Raw genomic sequence first — 22,427 nt, forward strand, 5'->3', positions numbered from 1 at the left:
TTAGACGTGGCTGCTCACCTGGAGAGCAGTTAGTGAGATCACAAAGGTGAGGTTAGAGTATTGGAACCTCTCCTTATTATTCTCATCAGTTGAGTGCTTGTTCTGGATGTGTTCTGATACAGCGAAGCCTTCAGGCAAGGCTACGCAGCTGCCAGAGTTGGACACGTGATGCCTGTCCTGGCCCTTAGACACAGCCCCTGCCATGATGACCCCCCCCCCAAGAGCCCTTTGAGGGAGGGGTCTGTCCACTTCATTCCCCAGAGTGGGGGCTGCCCTGCAGGGAGGGGTCAGCTGTATAACTCTTTCCTTCCCTCAGGCTACTTCCTCCTGGCTTCAAGTGTCTGAAAGGCAAAACTATGTCCTGTTAAGAAAGTCTGCCATGTACTTACCTGAATATGGAACTGCAGGCTTCAACCTCACGGAGACGTTTAAATCTGAGGTATTCCACTCGTTTTGGATACATAGATAGAGGGTGCGTTTTCTATTGCTTCTGAACTCAAAATCATCTAGTAGCAAAAATAGCTCGTTCCCTGGTGTACCAAGTCCAATTCAGCACACAAGGAGGAGGGGAGGAGAAGTATGGGTCAAACAGCGTTTATTCGGCAGAATAAAGAGCCACCGGAGCTAACTGCTGCAAAGCATGTGCCTACCTCGCAAGGGAGGTAGCAAGGTATTTATATGCTGTTTTCTCTCGTGCCACATACGTAGGCATCATCTAACAGGAAATTTCTAGCTGAAAAGAAAGTACATGGAAATACATTTTCTTGGCAAGCATCTACAGTATTATTTATTATTATTTATTATGTTCTTTATTACATTTATATACCGCCCCATAGCCGAAGCTCTCTGGGTTAAAACCAAGTGAACATTAAAAAGAAATATTCAAAATTTTAAAACATAAGCCTAAAATTATTATTATTATTATTTATAATAATACTCACTGTTCCCTGGAGAACCTTCACTTGATTTTGGTTATCTAAGAATTTCTTGGCTTTTGCAACATTTTGTTAGCAACTACCGTATTTTACTCTGGGCTCTTTCCCAACAATCTTGTAGATAGAAGCAGAAAAGGGAGAAGCATAATAGGGGATAATATGAAACTTTCAGGATTTGTCCTACCCGCATCTGGGATGGTTTCAGGCATAGGGAAACTGTCGTGCCTATGGCTATATACTGACAGCTGTGTAAAATTGCTTGAAGGCTCTTCTGTATCAACCAAAAAGGATCTCTAACCTGTGCGCAGCTGGTCGGTCTATCTATCTATCTAAAAGGAAGTGTGTGTTTATATGTCCTTGATGGACTCAAAAACCATACATCTGATTGTTACAAAACTTTCCTGGATTTTTTCCATGTCTGTCTGGGATGGTTTTAGGCATAGTGAAAATTCCATACCCCTTCTTGAAATGAAACGGCAGCCAATCAAATTTCTTTAGGATGTACTGCTTCAATACCATTTCGTCGATTACTCAGTCGTGTTTGGCTGTAAATAATAGCTCACATCTTGCATGCTTGCAGGATTGCAACAGATCTTACTTTTCCATTGGTACCTTCGGAATAACGCTGCCCCAAGTGGCTATTTGGGCTCGTCGTGCATTTGGGCTGGCCTGCAGAGCCTGTATCCTGCACAGACATCTCATCAGAGCTGTGATGATTTATAAGTGCCGCCTCAACTGAGCCTCTGAGCCTACCATGCAGGAAACCCCACTTGCCGGTGTGATCTGTTGATACACATGGCGCAAGGGTTAAGGCTTTTCCTCCAGCCAGGGTACATGCTATTCCCCCTCCCGTCCACTATTCCAAAGAAGATATAAATGAGGGGAGAGAAGCCACTTCCCCTACAGATCATGGCCCTGCTAACTGGCGAAGGGATGGGTGCCCCTCTGCTCCTCTGCAGCCTCTTTCTCATCCTGCTGATCCACACTGTTCCTTCCCAGCCCAATGAAGGCAAGGTCAGGGAGGCGCTGCGGACACGACTAGGTATGTCAACAGCTTGGAAATTGTAAGAGGCTCCAGCCAACTTGTGCCCCCAAGAAATCGATGCTGCTAGGCGTGGGACACGGTGGCGGTAGTAGATGGCGTGTCACTGCAGTTGGCAGGACTGGCCTGTCTGGGGCGCTCTGCTGCTCTTTTGCCAATGACCTGTGTGACCCAGAAGACCGCACCTGTGCTCTGAGTCTCACAGTCATTTGTCTGCACAAGCAGTTGCATGGGGACAACAAAAGTTTGGCAACACGGATGCTTAGATCAACGCCAAGGTCCACTTGCAGAACCAGAGTGGTGTACCAGCTAGAGTGGCAAGACCTCCCTTCAAATTACCCCTCAGCCACGGAGCTGACTTTTAGTCAGTCACCCTATTTCAGATCTCAGTGGGTTGCTGTGGGGATGAAACAGCCGAGCGGTTGTTGGGAAATAGCCCTGTGTGCTGTCCTGAGCTCCTTGGAAGGAGGACAGGATGAAAACTTCAATAGCCACCCATTGAAAACACGTTGCCCTGACCCGAGATTTCTTCTACTCAAGCGGAAGAAACACTGCCAACAACGAGGCTGCCTGGGGGAGCTGTGCCAGGCGGAGGGTGGCAACATTTTGGATGCAGAAGCAGATGGGAGCGCAAGGCTCTCCTGCTGCCGGATCAGAAGTGGCAGCTGGACCGAGGATGATGGAGGGCCTCAGACAGACGCTCAGAGGCAGAGGGAAGGGGAGAGAGAGAAGCGAGGGGGAGGTCCTGGCCATGGGTCATCAGCTGCTAAGTGGGGTGGGGGAGTGCAAGGAGAGATTAGGGAGGCCCAAGCCGGGTGGGCTGCCCCCCCCCCAGAATCCAGTGGCTGAAGCACCACTGAATCATTTACCTAGGATGCCCCCCTGGCCAGCCCTGAAGCATTGGCGTCCTAAGTAAACTATTAAATCATGGGTTTCTCTCCGCCTTAGCAGAGGACCTAAGTGGTGAGAAGGTCAGGCCCCCCTCTGCACGACCTTTTCTGCTTCAGGCACTGAGAAAGGTCCACTGCAGACTGCAATGTTATTTATGTACCGCTCCCCATTCGAAATTTCAGAGCGGTGTACAAGATAAAATACAATAACAACAAAATAAAACACCTTAAAATAGATTTTTAAAAGAAGCAAAATTAAAGGTGAACCGTGAACAGTCATTAAGGAAAGTCTTTCTGGAACAATGACGTTTTCAGGAGGTGCCAAAAGGAATACAAAGTTGGTGCCTGCCTGTCCTCCAGAGGCAGGGAATTCCATATGAGTGGGGCCACCACAGTAAAGGCTCTTCCCCTGGTGGACTCTAATCGGAGGATGGGTCAATGTGGAACCACCAGGAGCAGGCCCTTGGATGACCTCAGTGACCGGGCAGGTTGGTAGGGAATAAGGCGCTCTCTCAGGTATCCTGGGATGAGTCCCTGCCATCCTTTCTGGATCCTAGCACCTTTTTGGAAGTTCAAACGAGCCTCAAGGGTGGGGGAAGGAGGCAGTGCTGGGGGTGGGTGGGTTAAGTCACTGTGATGTGGCTGCCAAAAAGCAAATGCAGTTTTAGATTGCATCAAAGGATAGAAGTACCGTTTCTACGTCATGGGAACTGATGGTTCCCCTCTACTCTGCACCGGTCAGACCTCCCAGATCACCCCCTCTCCCTCCTTCCCCCACCCGCCCCCTCAGCCTGGTAGTAAGTCTGCTGGGATGGAAAAGGCTAGACGTCTGCACGGTGCCTCTCTTTTTTCCTGCAGCTAAGCCATTGGGAGGATTCAAAGAGGGTGGTGGCGTTCAGTCGGGAAATTGTCAAGGAAACATTCCCGCCTTTAGTGGTGCCGCCCGAGGTCTCCCCCACCCCCAAAACCCTGCTGCTTTTATTCTTAAAGTAAAAAAAGGCATCAAATGAAATCCGGGCTTGAATAGCCAATGGGACAAGCGCCATAGAAAACCAAGCTTAAGTGTCCATCTCACAATCTCCAGTGGTTCTATATGGGATAATCTGCACCCAGGGCTGGGATGAGGGTTTTACGCACTGTGCTGGCCCCTTCCCTGTTTTGCCTTTGAGCTTCATCCCACCTACCTGCTTCCCTCGGATTATCCCCGTAGTGCAGATGTTGTTGTTTTTGCTACCGGGCAACAGCAATCCTTTGCATACCAGGAAGAGAGTTTGGGGGGGAGGATGTAAAAAATCATTAAAAAATCAATGGATGACCCAATTCAATTCAAATTTGGTCTGCTTAAAGCTCTCCCTAATATCTATTACTGTGCCAATTTTGGTGTCTTTATCTTTAAAGCTTATGCAGATGTAAGCATTTTTTTGAAAACCTGCTCCTGCACCCCAGCGGCGGTCAAGAAAATACGCTCAAAATGTAGGGGCTAAATATGGCAAATCTTTTGGCTTTATTGCACAATTAAGGCAGGATGCATGAGAGTACTTCACAATCAAAGCAGATTATAAGGTGGAAAACTTCAGAGTCCTTTGCATGCAATTCACAGTGATTGCACAGTATAACGCGGGTGTGATAAAACTCTTTATTACGCTTGTTACCTATTTTACCACTACTGTTACCTATTTTTTCTGGAAAAAAAACAGAAATTAAACAGGGATCTCTTTTCCAATACAAGAACTCTACCACTGAATTATGACCGCACTGAAAACACTGGAAAGCGTCACAGCGGAATTGTTCTCCCAGTTACTTAGCAAGAGGAGAAAGAGTACGAGGATTTTCTGCTCCTGACATCAAAATGCTGTCCTCTGGCTCTGCCCCTCCTAATTTAACCAAGCAATGGCTAAATACTGAGGCATTCCTGCTCCTTGCCTGGTGCCCCATCAAATCCATGCAGTGATGAGACACAGAACCAGCAGCCTGGGGGGATTCCACACGTCGTACTGAGGGCGCTTTCATGCGCCCCCAGTGCGGCCCCAAAGCGATCGTGTAACTTGCCTGGAGAAGAGACGAGGAAGAGGCGTCCTTGTCGCCGCCACCCATCTCCCTCCTCACCGGCCGGGACGGAGAGCTCGGCGGAAGAAGGCGGGGTTCTTCCGCCGAGCTCTCCGTCCCGGCCGGCGAGGAGGAAGGTGGGTGGCGGCGACAAGGACGCCTCTTCCTCGTCTCTTCTCCAGGCAAGCTACACGATCGCTTTGGGGCCGCACTGGAGGCGCATGGAAGCACCCTCAGTACGACGTGTGGAATCCCCCCTGATCTCCAGTTGGGGTCTCAGAAAGCAGCAGATCTGACCTTCTCATTCTATTTAGAGCATGTATCCAGCAATGGTTGCACCAAGCCAGTCCTGCTCCAATAGGCGGACGTGGCAGAAAGGTGCCAGTTCTCCTCGCCATACTTCCTCTCGCTCTTCTTTCAGAAACACGGACCTCCAAAGGAGCATCGGCGAATGCTACGGGCCTCCAGAACAAGCCGATAAAACTCCGAGCCAAATCAATTCCCAGCCCAGCCAGGAGTCGGCAAAAGCAACACACTCTGGAGAGGCGTCAGGAGCAACAGTGCCAACTACGAAGCCTGGTGCTTCCCGTCACGGGCTTGGGCTTGGGCTACAACGCTGAGGAGGTCATCCGCTTCCAGTACTGCAGCGGGAGGTGCCCCGTAGCCCGCAGGAGCTGCCCTTACCCCCGCAGGAACTATGACCTGGCGCTCTTATTTTTGCTGCGGAATAGCAAGGTCCCAGCCTTAGGGGAACGCTGCTGTCGTCCAGTACAGTTCAACGAAGTGGCCTTTATGGATGACAGCCAAAAGTGGCGAGTGGTGGAGGAGCTCGTGGCCAACGCCTGTGACTGTGTGGGCTGATAGCGTGGCGAAGAGGGGGCGGGAATGGGTGCAGAGCGTGGTCCTAGACCTAGTTGTAGAAAAGCCCCCTTTACCTGGGTCCCGATCCTCTCCTTGGCTCTGACATAAGTTTTTAAGGGCAGGAACTTGAAATAAAGATATTTATTTATTTATTTAGAATATTTATATACTGCTCCCCATTGAAACATTTCAGAGCGGTGTACAAGCTAAAATGAAAACAAGAACAGAATAAAAACAGTTAAAACGAAATTTAAAAGAAGCAATAACAGTAATCCAAGGCTGCATGTTAAAGATGCAGAGAATGAAAGCAAAAGGAAGTTTACACGTCCCTTAACTCTTGATTCAGTTACTCTGGTTCTCAGAGAAATGACGGATGCCGTGTCAGGACTGGTTATCTGAGTGTCTGGTGCACCTTCACGCTCTCAGTCAGATGAGAACAGATAACAGGCCAAATTGCTCGGGTTTTTATAGAGCAAGCCTCACAAAGTTAGAAAACCATCAAAAAGAACACACATGCTGCTACTTCTCTCTTTCTTCTAAGCGCACAGCTCTATGTCTCCTTTTCATCTTCAACAGGTGAGGCTGTGGATATGCCGAACCTGGCTGCGACAATGGACTGGATGAGGGCTAATAAATTGAAACTCAATCCAGACAAGACTTGAGATGCTGCTGGTGGGTGGTTCCTCTGACCAGATGGAGGGTGCTCAACCTGTTCTGGATGGGGTTGCACTCCCCCTGAAGGAGCAGGTCAATAGCTTGGGGGTTCTCCTAGAACCATCTCTGTCACTTAGAATCATAGAATAGCAGAGTTGGAAGGGGCCTACAAGGCCATCGAGTCCAACCCCCTGCTCAATGCAGGAAGCCACCCTAAAGCATCCCTGACAGATGGTGGTCCAGCTGCCTCTTGAAGGCCTCTAGTGTGGGACAGCCCACAACCTCCCTAGGGAACTGGTTCCATAGTCGTACTGCTCTAACAGTCAGGATGTTTTTCCTGATGTCCAGCTGGAATCTGGCTTCCTTTAACTTGAGCCCGTTATTCCGTGTCCTGCACTCTGGGAGGATGGAGAAGAGGTCCTGGCCCTCCTCTGTGTGACAACCTTTTAAGTATTTGAAGAGTGCTCTCATGTCTCCTCTCAATCTTCTCTTCTCCAGGCTAAACATGCCCAGTTCTTTCAGTCTCTCTTCATAGGGCTTTGTTTCCAGACCCCTGATCATCCTGGTTGCCCCAGGTGGCCTCAGTGGCGTGTTGTGCCTTCTACCAGTTTCGGTTGCTGGCCCAGCTACACCCCTATCTGGACAGGGATAACCTAGCTTCAGTTGTTTATGCTCTGGTAACCTCTAAATTAGATTACTCCAATGCGCTCCACGTGGGGCTGCCTTTGAAGACAGTTTGGAAGCTGCAGCTTGTGCAAAATGCAGCGGCCAGATTGATAACCAGAATCAGAAGGTTTGAGCATATAAGACTGACACTGGCCCACTTTCATTGGCTGCCTGTATGTTTCCCAGCCCAATTCAAGGTGCTGGTTTTAACCTATAAAGCCTTACATCGCTTGGGACCACAATACCTGACAGAACACCTCCCCTGACATGAACCTACCCGTACACTATGCTCCACATCTAAGGTACTCCTCTGGGTGCCTACCCCGAGGGAAGCTCAGAGAATGGCAAGAAGGGAGAGGGCCTTCTCTGTGGTGACCCCTCAATTATGGAACGATCTCCCTGATGAGGCTCACCTGGTACCAACATTGTTATCTTTTCACCGCCAGGTCAAGACTTTTCTCCCAGGCATTTAACAGCATATGCTGAGTTTTTAAACTGACCCCAGAATAGCTGTTTTAAACAGATATCGTCTTTTTTTTTAATGCTTTTTATGGTTTAAAATTTTGTATATTTCTTTTTAATGTTCACTGTTTTAAACTTTTGTAAACCGCCCAGAGAGCTTCGGCTATGGGGCAGTATATAAATATAATAAAGAAAATAATAAATAATGCTGTAGATGCTTGCCAAGAAAATGTATTCCCATGTACTTTCTTTTCAGCTAGAAATTTCCTGTTAGATGATGCCTACGTATGTGGCACCAGAGAAGACAGTGTATAAATACCTTGCTACCTCCCTTGCGAGGTAGGCACATGCTTTGCAGCAGTTAGCTCCGGTGCCTCTTTATTCTGCCGAATAAACGCTGTTTGACCCATACTTCTCCTCCCCTCCTCCTTGTGTGCTGAATTGGACTTGGTACACCAGGGAACGAGCTATTTTTGCTACTAGATGATTTTGAGTTCGGAAGCAATAGAAAACGCACCCTCTATCTATGTATCCAAAACGAGTGGAATACCTCAGATTTAAACGTCTCCGTGAGGTTGAAGCCTGCAGTTCCATATTCAGGTAAGTACATGGCAGACTTTCTTAACAGGACATAGTTTTGCCTTTCAGACACTTGAAGCCAGGAGGAAGTAGCCTGAGGGAAGGAAAGAGTTATACAGCTGACCCCTCCCTGCAAGGCAGCCCCCACTCTGGGGAATGAAGTGGACAGACCCCTCCCTCAAAGGGCTCTTGGGGGGGGGTCATCATGGCAGGGGCTGTGTCTAAGGGCCAGGACAGGCATCACGTGTCCAACTCTGGCAGCTGCGTAGCCTTGCCTGAAGGCTTCGCTGTATCAGAGCACATCCAGAACAAGCACTCAACTGATGAGAATAATAAGTAGAGGTTCCAATATGCTAACCTCACCTTTGTGATCTCACTAACTGCTCTCCAGGTGAGCAGCCGCGTCTAACTCAACTACTTCTCTCTTTCGTCTAAGCAAACAACTGCCTCAACTCCTACTCACTGACTGATTCTCCCAACCGACACCAGTCCCATCCTTTGTTCCGTTCTGCCCACTGCCGTCGGCACGTTTCGTCCTCTTCCCTCCGACTTCTTGATTGTGACGTTCATTTGGTGCTTTGTATACGACATTTTTCTTTTCGTTCCTGCTAATGCTACAACTGAACGTCATGTGCACAATTCCGACTGCATATTTAGCGTCAGATTTGTTACATGTATTGTTCTCCGATTTGTTTCCTCCACCTTTACGTTTGTCATACATATTGCTCTCAAAATTAATACTGCCACCAAAAGATGTGTTTTCCGGTGGACATCACGGGATGCTGAAGAAAACAATTGTGATGTTCCAATGAATCTGTACATCAAAACATTGTACATTTGATTGGTAACAGGAATCGTAACACTGCGTACAAAGTCGGGTCCTTCCGCTAGTTGGGTTCAGACAACATGATAATCAATGTTGGTTTAAATAGTCAACAGTTGGTTAATTAACCCACCATCATGTTGTGTGGAGGGAATTTTTTAACCAACAGTTGGTTATTTAGCTGAAATAATGAACGCTGTGCGGACTTGGTTAATTGAACCACCATTGGTTATCGTGTTGTGTGGAGGGCACAGATGGTTATTTTGTCAGCCACAGAGAGGCAAGACAAGACTGGTTTAAGCAATGGCTGCTGCTCTAGTTCAGCTGGCAGGATAGATTTTCAGCAGCAATGGCTGATGGGATACTAACAGGAGGACTGAGGGGGGAGAGAGGGTGGGGGATGAGTCAACTCAGCGTGGACTAATAGCCAACTCAACGCTCATCCTAATCCATACCACTGTTGATTATTATCATGTTGTTTCAGACCCCCTGTGTCTGAACACAGCAAGAGGTCCATTTGGAGATTTCAGTCTTCAGATCTTTTCACTACCATTTCTCTCTACATTTGCTATCCCTCCTTTCCATGCAATGGGCCTGAAAGTTCCTGCTCAACTGGGCAGCACTTCTGGAATGTTCATGTACATGAGAGAGAGAATGGGAGGGTTAAAATGCCAGGATCATACAGATCAAAACCAAACTCAGTTTGCCAGAGGTAGTTCGCATTTGCCCCATCCGTTCTCTTGCAAGGTGGGGATGCTGGGCAGGGGTGGGGGTGGGGAGCTTGGAAAGCATTGCCAAAAGTGCTCAGTCAATCTGACATATAGGAACATTCAAAGCTGCCTTCTTATATACCAAGAGGGAATCTACACGTAGTACTGAAGGCGCTTCTGTGCGCCTCCAGTGTGCCGTCAAAACGATGGTGTAGACGGCGAAAGAAGAGACGGAGGAGGCGGCGGCTGGGGAACCGGCTGCATCCTTGCCACTGCTGCTGCCGCCGCCGCCTCCTCCCTGCCGGCCTCCTGCTGCCGGGGTAAGAGCCACCCGGGTCGGAGAGCTCAGCTTCCGCTTCTGCCGAGCTCTCCGACCTGGGTGGCTCTTAGCCTGGCAGCAGGAGGCCGGCAGGGAGGCGGCGGCGGCAGCGGCAAGGACGCGGCCAGTTCCCCAGCCGCCTCCTCCTCCGTCTCCTCTTTCGCCGTCTACACCATCGTTTTAACGACGCACTGGAGGCGCACGCAAGCGCCTTCAGTACGACATGTAGATTCCCTCTAACTCAGTCTTGTGCACCAGACTGACGGGTCGTGGCTCTCCAGGATTTAGGCATGTGTTTTTCCAGCCCTACCCAGAGATACCAGGGACCGAAGCTTCTGCATGCAAAGTGTTTGTTCTGCCGCTGAGCCAATGGCCCTTCCTAGTATCTGCCTGTGCCATTCATTAGGATTCATTCATTCAGCATTTTTGTAGTCGGCTAGAATTGCAGAGTTTCCCCCTCTACAGAGAAGTAGTAATGCTTTCCCCCATGTAACATCCCTGTATGTGTGCTGTGACGACATGATGCATGCTGGTCCTACCATCTTCTCCATTTGCAGTAGGGGCAAGGGGGTCACTGCATGCTCAAGATCTAGGCTATATATCCGATCCATGTAGACTGGCTCTCTGAAAGGCTGATTAAGTGGCATTAGGGATACACCCAGGCTTTTATGTTGCAGATCAAAATTATGCAACCACAAACTGAATCCTGCAACATGTCTAAATTATACAAATTAGGCAAATGAGCATGGATTCTGTTATCTTGCACAACTTTCATCTTGAAGGGGAAGGCAATGAGCTGTACAGGGTACTAAAGACACAGCCTCCGACCACTGGGAACATTTCTTGCTTAATTGAACTCCTCTTCGCCAGGCTCTGCTCATGCACGTCCAAGCATGACTTCATAATCATAAGGTCTAGGAACTTGCTGCTTTTTTTTTAAGTGTGTGTGTGTGGGGGAGGCTTGGTTGGTTGGCCCTGCCAGTGTTTCCAGGTAAAGGAAAGCCTGGATTGCTTGGACCTTCTCACGGCATGCTTTGGCCCTGCCTAATTTGACCAAGGGAGGATCTACACGGCGTCCTGAAGGCGCTTGCGTGTGCCTCCAGTGCGCCCCAAAACTCCATGTGTAGATCCTTGCCTACCTGGTCAGAAGAAGAGGAGGAGGTGGCCCCGCATCGCCCCTCACGAGGAGGAATGGCTCCGAGTGATTGACATCGTTGGTGCCTAGAGCGTCCTTGCCGCCGCTGCCCACCTCCTGCTGCCGCCGGCCACCTCCCCGCCGGCCTCCTGCTGCCGCCCTCCTCCTGCCGCCCTGGGTGGCTCTTTCGCCGGCAGCAGGAGGCCGGCAGGGAGGTGGGCAGCGGTGGCAAGGACGCTCTAGGCACCAACAATGTCAATCACTCGGAGTCGTTCCTCCTTGCGAGGGGCGATGCGGGGCCGCCTCCTCCTCCTCCTCCTCCTCCTCCTCTGCCTCTTCTGACCAGGTAGGCAAGGATCTACATATGGAGTTTCGGGGCGCACTGGAGGCGCACGCAAGCGCCTTCAGGACGCCGTGTAGATCCTCCCCTGGTGGCCTGTTTGACTTTCATGCGTCTTTTATCTATCATGCTGCCACTAATCCACCTCCATGCAAACCCTCTCTACTATGTACCTTCAAAGGCCTTCTTGCTCCATACTGTCTGTCCTTACCCTCCCCCCAATGCCTTGTCAAAAGGAGGACAGGGCTCCTGTATCTTACAGTTGCATAGAAAAGGGAATTTCAGCAGGTGTCATTTGTATACATGGAGAACCTGGTGAAATTCCCTCTTCATCCCAACAGTTTAAAGCTGCAGGAGCCCTGCCCTCTTTTAAATCTGGTCACTCTAGTATGGCTCCTGCACTTTAACTGTTGTGATGAAGAGGGAATTTCACCAGGTTCTCTATATATACAAAGGACACCTGCTGAAATTCCCTTTTCTATGCAACTGTAAGATACAGGAGCCCTGTCCTTCTTTTCATAGGGTCACCCTATATATACATCCCCTAGACAAAAATTTCTTGATTGCATTCTTCGCTATCTTTCTGATTGATCTTCCCTTGAGCAAATCTGCATATTGTTGGCTGGTAATAATGTATTTATTACAGATTTGGTTGCAAAATTCGCCTTAGCTGCAAGTAAGTTGAGAGCTCAGCACCAAGACTCCCAACAAGTTTCATAATGGATAGACGGAGATTTTGCTCTGATGTATGTACTGATCTAGGTCCTCATTCACGAGGGGAGCTAGATATTTATCTTTATATTCCAACTGTGTTCATTATTTTAAATGAACCCACAGGGCTAGCATCTTCACCTTGTGGGGAAGAAGGAGCTGTTGGTTTGCCCCTCCATTGGGAGATGAGAGGACGGAGCAGGGCCTTCCCACCAGCCTAAGCAGTCTCCTTAATTTCTTTTTATTTTCTCCCTCTTCCCTCCCCATACACTTTTCCTTGTGTGTCATTTCTTCTTTTTTTTAGAATGTAAGCCTGAGGGTAGGGACTGTCTTCTTCATTGATACATTGTAAGCCGCTCCGGGATAAAAATACTCTAAATAAATAAATAAAATATTATTTTAATCTTACTTCATATTATCCATTTTAACCTATTTAACTTATTTATTTTAGCTTATCTGTTTACTTGTTTTTATGATGTCAAATTGTGATGGCTTATCACTTTTAGCAAGAAAGATTTCATTCACCCATAGGGTCACCCTAACTTAGGGTGACCCTATGAAAAGGAGGACAGGGCTCCTGTATCTTTAACAGTTGCATAGAAAAGGGAATTTCAGCAGGTGTCATTTGTATATATGGGGAACCTGGTGAAATTCCGTCTTCATCACAACAGTTAAAGTGCAGGAGCTATACTAGGGTGACCAGATACAAAAGAGGGCAGCTTTAACTGTTGTGATGAAGAGGGAATTTCACCAGGTTCCCCATCTATACAAATGACACCTGCAGAAATTTCCCTTTCAGTACAACTGTTAAAGATACAGGAGCCCAGTCCTCCTTTTCATAGGGTCACCCTACCCTAACTAAACCAGATTCAAGTCAAAGGAGCAAAGTCATAACCGTGACGATGATAAAGCGCGCGGCTCCCCGCGCACGCCCCCTCGCGGCCACGTGGCTCCCGGAAGGAGCCGGAAGCCAGCATGCAAATGAGCAGTTGGCCGGCCCCCATCATGCACCGCGGGTCCTTCTCCGGCGTGAGGGCGGCAGTCATGCGCTGGCGGAGCGCGCGGGCGCTGTGTTGGGGAGCGGAGGCCTACCCGCCGCCAGGGCCAGCCGCAGTCCGGGCGTCGAGTGGGGCGCTGTGGCGGCGGCTGCGGGCGGGCGGCGCCTGCGTGGTGCCCGGCTTCCTCAGCGAGGGAGAAGAGGCGTCGCTGGCTCGGGAGCTGGAGCCGCAGCTGCGCCGCCGCCGCTACCAGGACGAGCATTGGGACGGGGTGGGTGGCCTCCGAGCAGTCCTCTCAGCAAGCCCCCCCATCCCCCGTGTGTCGGCCTACAACGCATGGCATCCTGGGAGTTGTGGTCCAACACACCCGCAGGGCGCCGGTTGGGGAACCATCCCGGCCAAGAGGCAGGGATGATGGGAGCAATAGTCCCATCGAGATCTATCTGTTGTGAGCTATGTGTCTCACAATAGATCAGACCAAGAGGGCCAGGATGGAAGATTACATAGGGTGACCCTATGAAAAGGAGGGCAGGGCTCCTGCATCTTCAACAGTTGCATAGAAAAGGGAATTTCAGCAGGTGTCATTTGTATATATGGGGAACCTGGTGAAATTCCCTCTTCATCACAACGGTTAAAGCTGCAGGAGCCCTGCCCTAGAGGGCAGGGCTCCTGCAGCTTTAACCGTTGTGATGAAGAGGGAATTTCAGCAGCAGCTGCATGCCTACGTATGACACCTGCTGAAATTCCCTTTCCTATGCAACTGTTGAAGATGCAGGAGCCCTGTCCTCCTTCCCTTTCAGTAGGGTGACCGTACGAAAAGGAGGACAGGGCTCCTGTATCTTTAACAGTTGCATAGAAAAGAGAATTTCAGCAAGTGTCATTTGATATATGGGGAACCTGATGAAATTTCCTCTTCATCACAACAGTTAAAGCTGCAGGAGCTATAATAGAGTGACCAGATTTAAAAGAGGGCACCTTTAACTGTTGTGAAGAAGAGGGAATTTCAACAGGTTCTCCATATATACAAATGACACCTGTTGAAATTCCCTTTTATAGATACAGGAGCCCTGTCCTCCTTTTCATAGGGTCACCCTACGGTTGGGGAACCATCCCGGCCAAAAGTCAGCGATGATGGGAGAAGTAGTCCCGTCGAGATCAGGACGGCCACAGGTTCCCCTCGCGTAGCAGGAGGTAGAAGTATGGATGGGGTTGCACTCCCCCCTGAAGACAAAGGTCCGCAGCTTGGGTGTACGTCTGGATTCAGCCCTGGGCCTGGATGCCCAGGTTTCGGAGGTGGCCAGGAATGCATTTGCACAGTTAAAGCTAGCGCGCCCGTTCCAAGAGATGTCACAGTGACACACATGCCTTAGTGACATCCCGATTGGATTACTGTAACGCGCTCTACATGGGGCTGCCTTTGAAGAGTGTGCGGAAACCAACTGAATCAAAGAGCTGCAGCCAGATTGTTGACCGGGGCTGATTACAGAGAGCAGAGAACTCCCCTGTTAAAACAGCTCCACTGGCTTCCAGTCTGTTTCCGGGCACAATTCAAAGTGCTGGTTATGACCTATAAAGCTCTATATGGTTCGGATCCAGGTTATTTGAAAGAACGTATTCTCCCTTATGAGCCTGCCCGTGCTTTGAGATCTTCTGGAGAGGCCCTTCTTTCAGTCCCACCTTCTTCACAGGCACGCTTGGTGGGAACATGGGAGAGGGCCTTCTCGGTGGCTGCTCCGGTGCTCTGGAACTCTCTAGGCTGGCTCCTTCCTTGATGGGCTTTCGGAAGCAGGCTAAAACTTTTTTGTTCCAGCAGGCCTTTGGAGAATAATCTGGCCCTCCATCTATGTTAAGGACTTGTAAAATTGTCATGTATTTTAAATGTTTATGTCCTCCCCCCACCCCATGTATGTTTAAACTTTGTAAGTAGGGTGACCATATGAAAAGGAGGACTCCTGTATCTTTCTGTATTGAAAAGGAAATTTAAGCAAGTGTCATTTGTATATATGGGGAACCTGCTGAAATTCCCTCTTCATCACAACAATTAAAGCTGCAGGAGCCCTGCCCTCTTTTGTATCTGGCCACTCTAGTATAGCTCTTGCACCTTTAACTGTTGTGATGAAGAGGGAATGTCACCAGGTTCTCCATATCTACAAATGACACCTGCTGAAATTCCCTTTTCAATACAACTGTTAAAGATACAAGAGCCCTGTCCTCCTTTTCATAGGGTCACCCTATTGTAAGGCCGCCTTGAAGCCCAGCATTGGGCAAAAGGCGGGATGATGATGATGATGATAATAATAATAAATGAAGAAGGAATAATGAAAAGGAACAGGATGGAGGCTTAGGGAAACATACCAGGGGGCCTGTGATGAAGGACAAAATGCCCCCACCCACCCCCATTCTGAAGCTGACAGGACTGGCAGTTGAACCCCCCCCACACACACACACACTGGTGAGGGGGCCGAAGGCAGCCTGATGATGGGGCGGACACCCTGCTTCACAGTTTATGGACTTTGCTCCTCCAGGATGGGGCTGTGCTGCTTCCAGACAAGGCTTTTTATCATACAATTGCCCTTCCTTGTTCACTAAATTTTACGGGGTGTCCCAGTGACATCTTCCTCACCACTTCCCTTTTCCCCTTCTACAAAAAAATCCATGGAAGATTGAATAGATGCATTATGTCTCTTGCGGAACGAGAGCTCTTAAAGCTCCTTTGAAAACTTTCCTTTTTTCCTACAGCTTTTAGAACTTGACTTTGTTCTTACTTTTATACTGTTTTATTGTCCCCTGTGCCTGTGTGGTGCGTTCTCTTCTGTCTCTTATTGTTTTCTTATGGTTTTATTAGAATGTAAGCCTATGTGGCCGGGTGTTGCTGTTTTTATTCTTTTACTATGTACAGCACCAGGAACATTGATGGAATCATCATGATCATCATCTGGCAGCACTATGAGCTGTCTGCCTAGAAGCACCCTTAATTTAGCAGTAAAGGGGGACTGGATAAATATCAGGGAGAGGAGAAGTCTATCCAAGGCTATTCACTCCAGTTGCTAAAGCAGATAAACTGCCTTCCATTTTCAGAGGCAGTATATCTCAAAGCTAGATGCTGGGGACAATCTATGGGAACATAGGAAGCTGCTTTATACCATGTCAAAATATCTGTCCGTCTAGCTCACCATTGCCTGTCCTGTTCTCACTAGCAGTGGCTTTCCAAAGCTTCAGGTAGAGGTCTTTCATACCTCCAGCAACTACCTGATCCTTTCTTACCTGGTGATGCCAGCGATAGACCCTGGGACCTTCTGCATTGAAGGCACGAACTCTACATCTGTTATGGTCCGTTGCCTTTGTGTCTTGCCCCTGAGGTATCTGTGAGGTATTTGGGTAGCCACCATTGGCAATAAGATGCTGTATAAAGCGATCCGTGGCTTGAAATCTTGGGTGTATGCTACAGTATGTCTTTGAATACCAGTTGTTGGCAGACACAGGCTTTTGTCCTGCTTGGAGCCTTCCCAGGGGCTTCTGGTTGGCCATGCTAGGAAACAGGACACTGGCCTACATAGCACAGGGCCTTTTAAAATTATTATTATTAAAGTTGATAATGATATTTTCATTTCTATACCATCCCAAAGCCGACGCTCTCTGGGCAGTTTAAAACAGCAGACATAGATGCCCCAGCATATACCATTAAATGTCTGGGAGTAGAGAGCCTCAGTGAGGGGCTCTACCATCCCTTCTTCCCTTTTGATAAAAAGCTGGTCACCCTGGATGAAGTGAGTTTGTATTTACGAAAATAGAATACACTAGGGTGACCATATTTTGGAAACCAAAAAGGAGGACAACATGGTCGGCCCCAAGGGGGCGTGTCCAGTACCAAGGGGGCGTGCCCACCCGAACATAGCCTTGGTCACATGTCTGATTTTGCAACACACGTTTAAGACAAATCTGTTCCACATAACATCTTAATGTTAAAATCACTGAAATAAAGAACAAGTGAGAGATTCAATGTATCTGAAATTCACTCACTCCTACTTTTGTAGGTTTTGCTGTACTTTGAAGCTTTTGTTATGCTTTGTGTGTTACATTCTCCCCTTCCCTCAAATATCTTTTCTGACTGTATCTTCACTCATTGCAAGTTGCTGTTGTTGTTAACAGGGTTTGCTACTGGCCCCAGATCTGTTTCAAATTTGGTATGGCTAAAGCTCTACCTAAAAGCTATCATGGTGCCAACTTTCAGCTCTTTATCTTTAAAAATGACAGTTTAAAAATAATAATTTTAAAACCTCATTTTTTAAAAAATTCTTAAAAAATCAATGGATGAACGGATCTGTTTCAAATTTGGTGTGGCTAAAGCTCTACCTAAATCCTATCATGGTACAAAGTTTCATCTCTTGATCTTTAAAAATGACGATTTTAAAAATAATTTTAAAACCTCAATTTTTAAAAAATCTCTAAAAAATCAATAGATGAACGGATCTGTTTCAAATTTGGTGTGGCTAAAGCTCTACCTAAATCCTATCATGGTACAAAGTTTCATCTCTTTAACTTTAAAAATGACGATTTAAAAATATTTTTAAAACCTCAATTTTTAAAAAATACCTAAAAAATCAATGGATGAACGGATCTGTTTCAAATTTGGTGTGACTAAAGCTCTACCTAAATCCTTTCATGGTGCAAAGTTTCATCTCTTTATATTTAAAAATGACGATTTAAAAAATAATAATTTTAAAACCTCAATTTAAAAAAAATTCCTAAAAAATCAATGGATGAACGGATCTGTTTCAAATTTGGTATGACTAAAGCCCTTCCTAAGAGCTACCATTGTGCCAAGTTTCATGTCTATCTTAAAAAATGATGGCGTATAAGCATTTTTGTTAATTCCCATTAGAGCTGCTCTTTGGAAAAAAAAATCCAGATTTCCCCTCCCACTCCCGGATTTGCCTTCAAAAACCTGGACAAATCCGGGCAAATCCGGTCATATGGTCACCCTAAATACACACCCAAGAGAGCTGGTTCATACATGCCTCTTCATTACTTGATTTCTGCCAAATCAAGTGGTGACACAAAGAGAATTTTCTTGTTGCCTCAAAAGTACTGCTTTTTCATGGACTTGCTTCACACATTTCAGCTGCAAATGAATATTTTGTCAAGTGAATGGCATTTTAAATTGAAAGATATTTATGCTGCTGTTTTTATACTGCTGCTTTATTATGTTTTATTGTTTGACATAGCCTTTTTAATGTGAACCATTCCTGAAAAATGACTGTTGGTATGTGGATTCATTAAAAAAAAATAAAAAATTGAGTCATGTGAGGTAAATAATATATTTATTTCTTACCCGCCCCTCTCTTTGGATCGAGGCGGTAGAGCTGAACTGTGTAAAAAAAGCATACTGTTTTGAGCTGATATGATGTAAGTTCTATCTGTAACATTACATTTGTGATTCCCTCATTCTTATGTGGAAGTCATTAAGTGAATGGCATTTTAACTTGAAATAATTTTGTGCTGCTGTTTTTATGCTTTCTTTAGTAGCTGTCACCATTTTACATACTTCATCTGTACAAAATTGGTCTTGGGGTTGGCTCAAATGCATGTTACATCCTTTGATTATTTCGTATTTGATGTCTTCAGTTGATTCCATTTGAAAAGCATTGTGTTTGAGGCAATAGGAAAGAATTGTCTGTGGTGCTTGGTGACGGCTCTTTGGCACATTCAGCTCACCACCTAATGCTGTGTGAAGTGGGCCAGACTTGTAGATGGCTCTCTCATCTCCTTTTCTAGATCATAAAACCTCTTTTCCTCTTCTGCAGGCTATTCATAAGTACCGCGAGACAGAAAAATCACATTGGAGCAAGGAGAATCATGAGATTTTGCAGAGGGTCCGGGATGCAGCTTTTCCCCCAGAAGTGCCACAGCTCACTCAAGTCCATGTCTTGGATTTGGATAAAACTGGGTACATAAAGCCTCATGTAGACAGTGTCAAGGTAACAGCATAGAAGGGTTTGGAAGTACTGGATTCCCCCCCTCTCCCACCAGAGTGGAACTTTGATACCTAGGCAGTTTGCAAGAGAGGCTCCACAGAAGCACCCTGTAGCTTGTTGCATTTGGTCCTTCATTGTATGCTAAATTAGGGTCAATAACCCCCCCATCTTTTATTGAAAAAGACTGGTCTTAAAAAGCATCTAGGGAATATAATAAGTGTGCAATCTTATGCACACTGGGTGGGGAACGTTTTGAATTGTAAGAATTGATTTTGCAGCTGATGGAGATGTTTGCCTATGAAGGGTTGTTCCATAAAAAACCCATTTGCAGCACAATCCTATCTACTCAGAAGTAAACTCCACTAAGTTCAATGTACTTTTTGAAGCATAAAAACCCCAGTTGGGGTTTTGAAAAATCTGCATTTAAAGCACAGTGTTTTGGTCCTTGTATGAATTTCACTTGTTTTTTTTAATCCTCATGATGATCCTTCCCACCCCACCTGTCCCTAGTTGTATTTTTGGGTGATATTAAAGGCTATTTAAGGATGTGTGTGTCCAGTTGCTAGATGAGGCTGTGGCACACTTGATATTCTGGTAATAGGGCAAGCTATGTTTAGGAAGTGACCGAAATCATACTGTTTTGGCCTCATCATTTTTGCCTTTCCATCTGCTAGTTCTGCGGCTGTACCATTGCAGGCCTTTCCCTGCTGTCCTCGAGCGTGATGCGTCTGGTCAGTGAGCAGAATCCACAGGACTGGCTGGATCTGTTGCTAGAGCGCCGATCTCTCTACATCCTCAGGTAATAAAGCTTCACAAGAATTGCTTGGTTAGGTCAGGCCAAGGGTCCATCTAGCCCAGCATCTTGTTTCTAACAAAGGCTAGCTGAGCGCCTCTGAGGAAGCCATGTTGGTACACTTAGTTATCATGCCCAGTAGCCATTGATGGACCTATTACTCTGTGAAGCCCTTCCATCACTGCCCCTTAAAACACAGTTCCTTCCTAGTATCCATCCTGGTTTTCAGACATACCACAACCGCCATGTGTTCTAACCGCTATGAATACAAGTCCTACCTTCTGCTGGATCAAACTAGAGATCTGTCAAATTTATTTATTTATTACAGTACCATCCAATGGCCAAAGCTATTCTATAGCATCTGTTTGTTAGAGGCATACTGCCACTGAATGGGAAGGATACATGTGGGCATTGTGGTTAAAATACATCAGCAGACCTGTCTTGCTCCCATCGCCATACTTTGTGGCCTAAATCAAATCAGGATTAAATGGGTTTCAGGTACTGGCTTGTTCAAAAAAGCTGTTGTGCTCTGATTTTTTTTTTCATTTAGCAGTTTTGTTTTAAAAGCATAAGTTTCCAATCTCCTCCTCTGAGCTGCTCAAGAGAAGTGGAGAAGGAAATTCATGAGCCCAAGGTTCGTTCATGAAACAGGAAACTGGTTTCCATTATATCTGAACCTGTCCAACATCTTACAAGAATTTACAAAGATCTTAAGAGGCGTGGTATATACCCTGATTTATATGGAGTGAGTAACTGTAAGTTGTACCTCTGCAGTCACTATCTGAAAACGGAACTGGAGGTTCTCTTAAGACTGTGGAAGGAACCCGTATGAAATGCCTGAGTCTTGGTATTTTGGCACTTCGATTTCTTGCCTCTGATTGTGTGGTTTGTGATGTCTTCTGCTTGGAACAAGAGTTACTGCAAGTTATGGTAATACATGGGTATGTTGTGTCATTTTTTCTTTCGGTGAAGAGGGCCAGCTCGTTATGAGTTCACTCATGAGATCCTTAAAGACGAGGAATCCTTTTTTGACGGAAGGAAGGTGCCCCGGGAGCGAAGGATATCGGTCATCTGCCGGAACCTGCCCTTGCCATCTGATTCTTCATAGAATTACAAGTTGGGACTGTAGAGGCTGGCCGTTTTCTACAGTTGAAATTTAGGCTACTTCATCTGTTGGAGCTGCTTCTCAAGAGGTTGCTCTCACCTGCTGTTTCATGGGACTCAGCTTTGCGGCCAGAATATAGGGAGGGGATTTCTCCTCCATGCACTAAATGAGTCTGGGGACGTTCAAGATCTAAGGAAGTATTCTGGCTACGGACAGAGAGAATGGAGTCCTGCAGAGGATTGGAGAATGGAACTGATTGTACTTAACCAAAGTACTGTTGATCTCAGGAAAATAAAAAACCCAACGCTGCTTCTGTGATATGTGTTGCAGCAGCCAGGGCTGAAATTAATGGAGACTAGAGTGTAAAGCTTTGTCGTTGGTGGGAAAAGTCAGTTCAGTAATGCTTTTACGTTCCCTTAGAAGTGCCTGTTTCTTCAAACAGCACAGTACTCCCCTTTAGGCTGTATTGCACAGGCTGTCTCAAAGGTTGTGTTCGCACGTCATGATAAGCCATGGTGGCTGACAAGCTACTCGCAGTAACTCATTAGCCACTGTGCCTGTCACACAATCAGGCCAATACGTTACTGTGTGTAGTGTATTTTCCTCCTCCCCCTTCCCCTCAGTCCTCCAGCCTGCATCCCAGGGGACTTGGTGGCAGACCTGACATCTGCCTCTAAATCCCCTTTCCCAGTTCCACTCGTGATCCATTTTTTAAAATTTCCCCAGCCCTGTTTTGCACAAAATGGGGCTTGGATAAATAAAGAAAAATCCAGAAATTGGAGGTCTGTCCCCCTCATAAATCCACACACACACCCAAAGTATGGTGAGGGCAAGACAGTCCTTGGCCAGGGCTTGGATTTCATCCCCAGCCCTGATTTTTACGATGAGCATGTTAAAAATCTAAGTGAATGGAACAACAAGCTCTATTGGCTTTCATTGGATTTTCAAAGTGCCCAAAAATCTATGAAGGCAGCAGGCCATTGAAACAGAAATGGGAGACGAGAGGAAGACGAACTGTGAAAAGAGAGCGTTGAATAGTGGTGAAAATAGTGCTCACCTGGTCTTTTAAGTAATTGGTATGGGGGAGAATTTGGAGAAAGACTGGGCCTAGACTGCTTGTCTTCCACAATTTCAGACCATAGACCCACCCTTCACCTCCTACTTGCATTAAGGGACCCATTTTTAATTGTTTACTGCGTATGGCCCATCTTTCTCCTGTCCTATCTGGATCTGTTTAATTGCTTTTTCTCCTTTCAGTGTCTTTAAAAAGAAATCTGTGCTGCACCCAGACTTAACCAAACAGAGGGGCCTGTGCTGCTTGTGTTGTTGAGCTCATTGACAAACACTTTTCATTTTTTATCCATGAGTCTTTAGAGTGTAGAC

General features: G+C 46.8%; 2 protein-coding genes across 2 annotated transcripts; both read left to right on the top strand.

The window, feature by feature from the left end:
• The first annotated feature begins 1,868 nt into the window (after positions 1-1,868).
• LOC134397017 (persephin-like) lies at positions 1,869-5,774 on the top strand. Its single transcript, XM_063123627.1, has 2 exons — positions 1,869-1,977; positions 5,335-5,774. Exons 1-2 carry the CDS (start codon positions 1,869-1,871, stop codon positions 5,772-5,774), a joined length of 549 nt encoding a protein of 182 aa, XP_062979697.1.
• A 7,374-nt stretch (positions 5,775-13,148) lies between these two features.
• ALKBH7 (alkB homolog 7) lies at positions 13,149-21,393 on the top strand. The gene is made up of 4 exons (XM_063123628.1): positions 13,149-13,442; positions 18,976-19,149; positions 19,821-19,945; positions 20,912-21,393. Exons 1-4 carry the CDS (start codon positions 13,149-13,151, stop codon positions 21,045-21,047), a joined length of 729 nt encoding a protein of 242 aa, XP_062979698.1. The 3' UTR covers positions 21,048-21,393.
• Positions 21,394-22,427: the final 1,034 nt, after the last annotated feature.

This window comes from Elgaria multicarinata, chromosome 3, assembly GCF_023053635.1.
Source record: "Elgaria multicarinata webbii isolate HBS135686 ecotype San Diego chromosome 3, rElgMul1.1.pri, whole genome shotgun sequence".
NCBI classification, from domain to species: domain Eukaryota; kingdom Metazoa; phylum Chordata; class Lepidosauria; order Squamata; family Anguidae; genus Elgaria; species Elgaria multicarinata.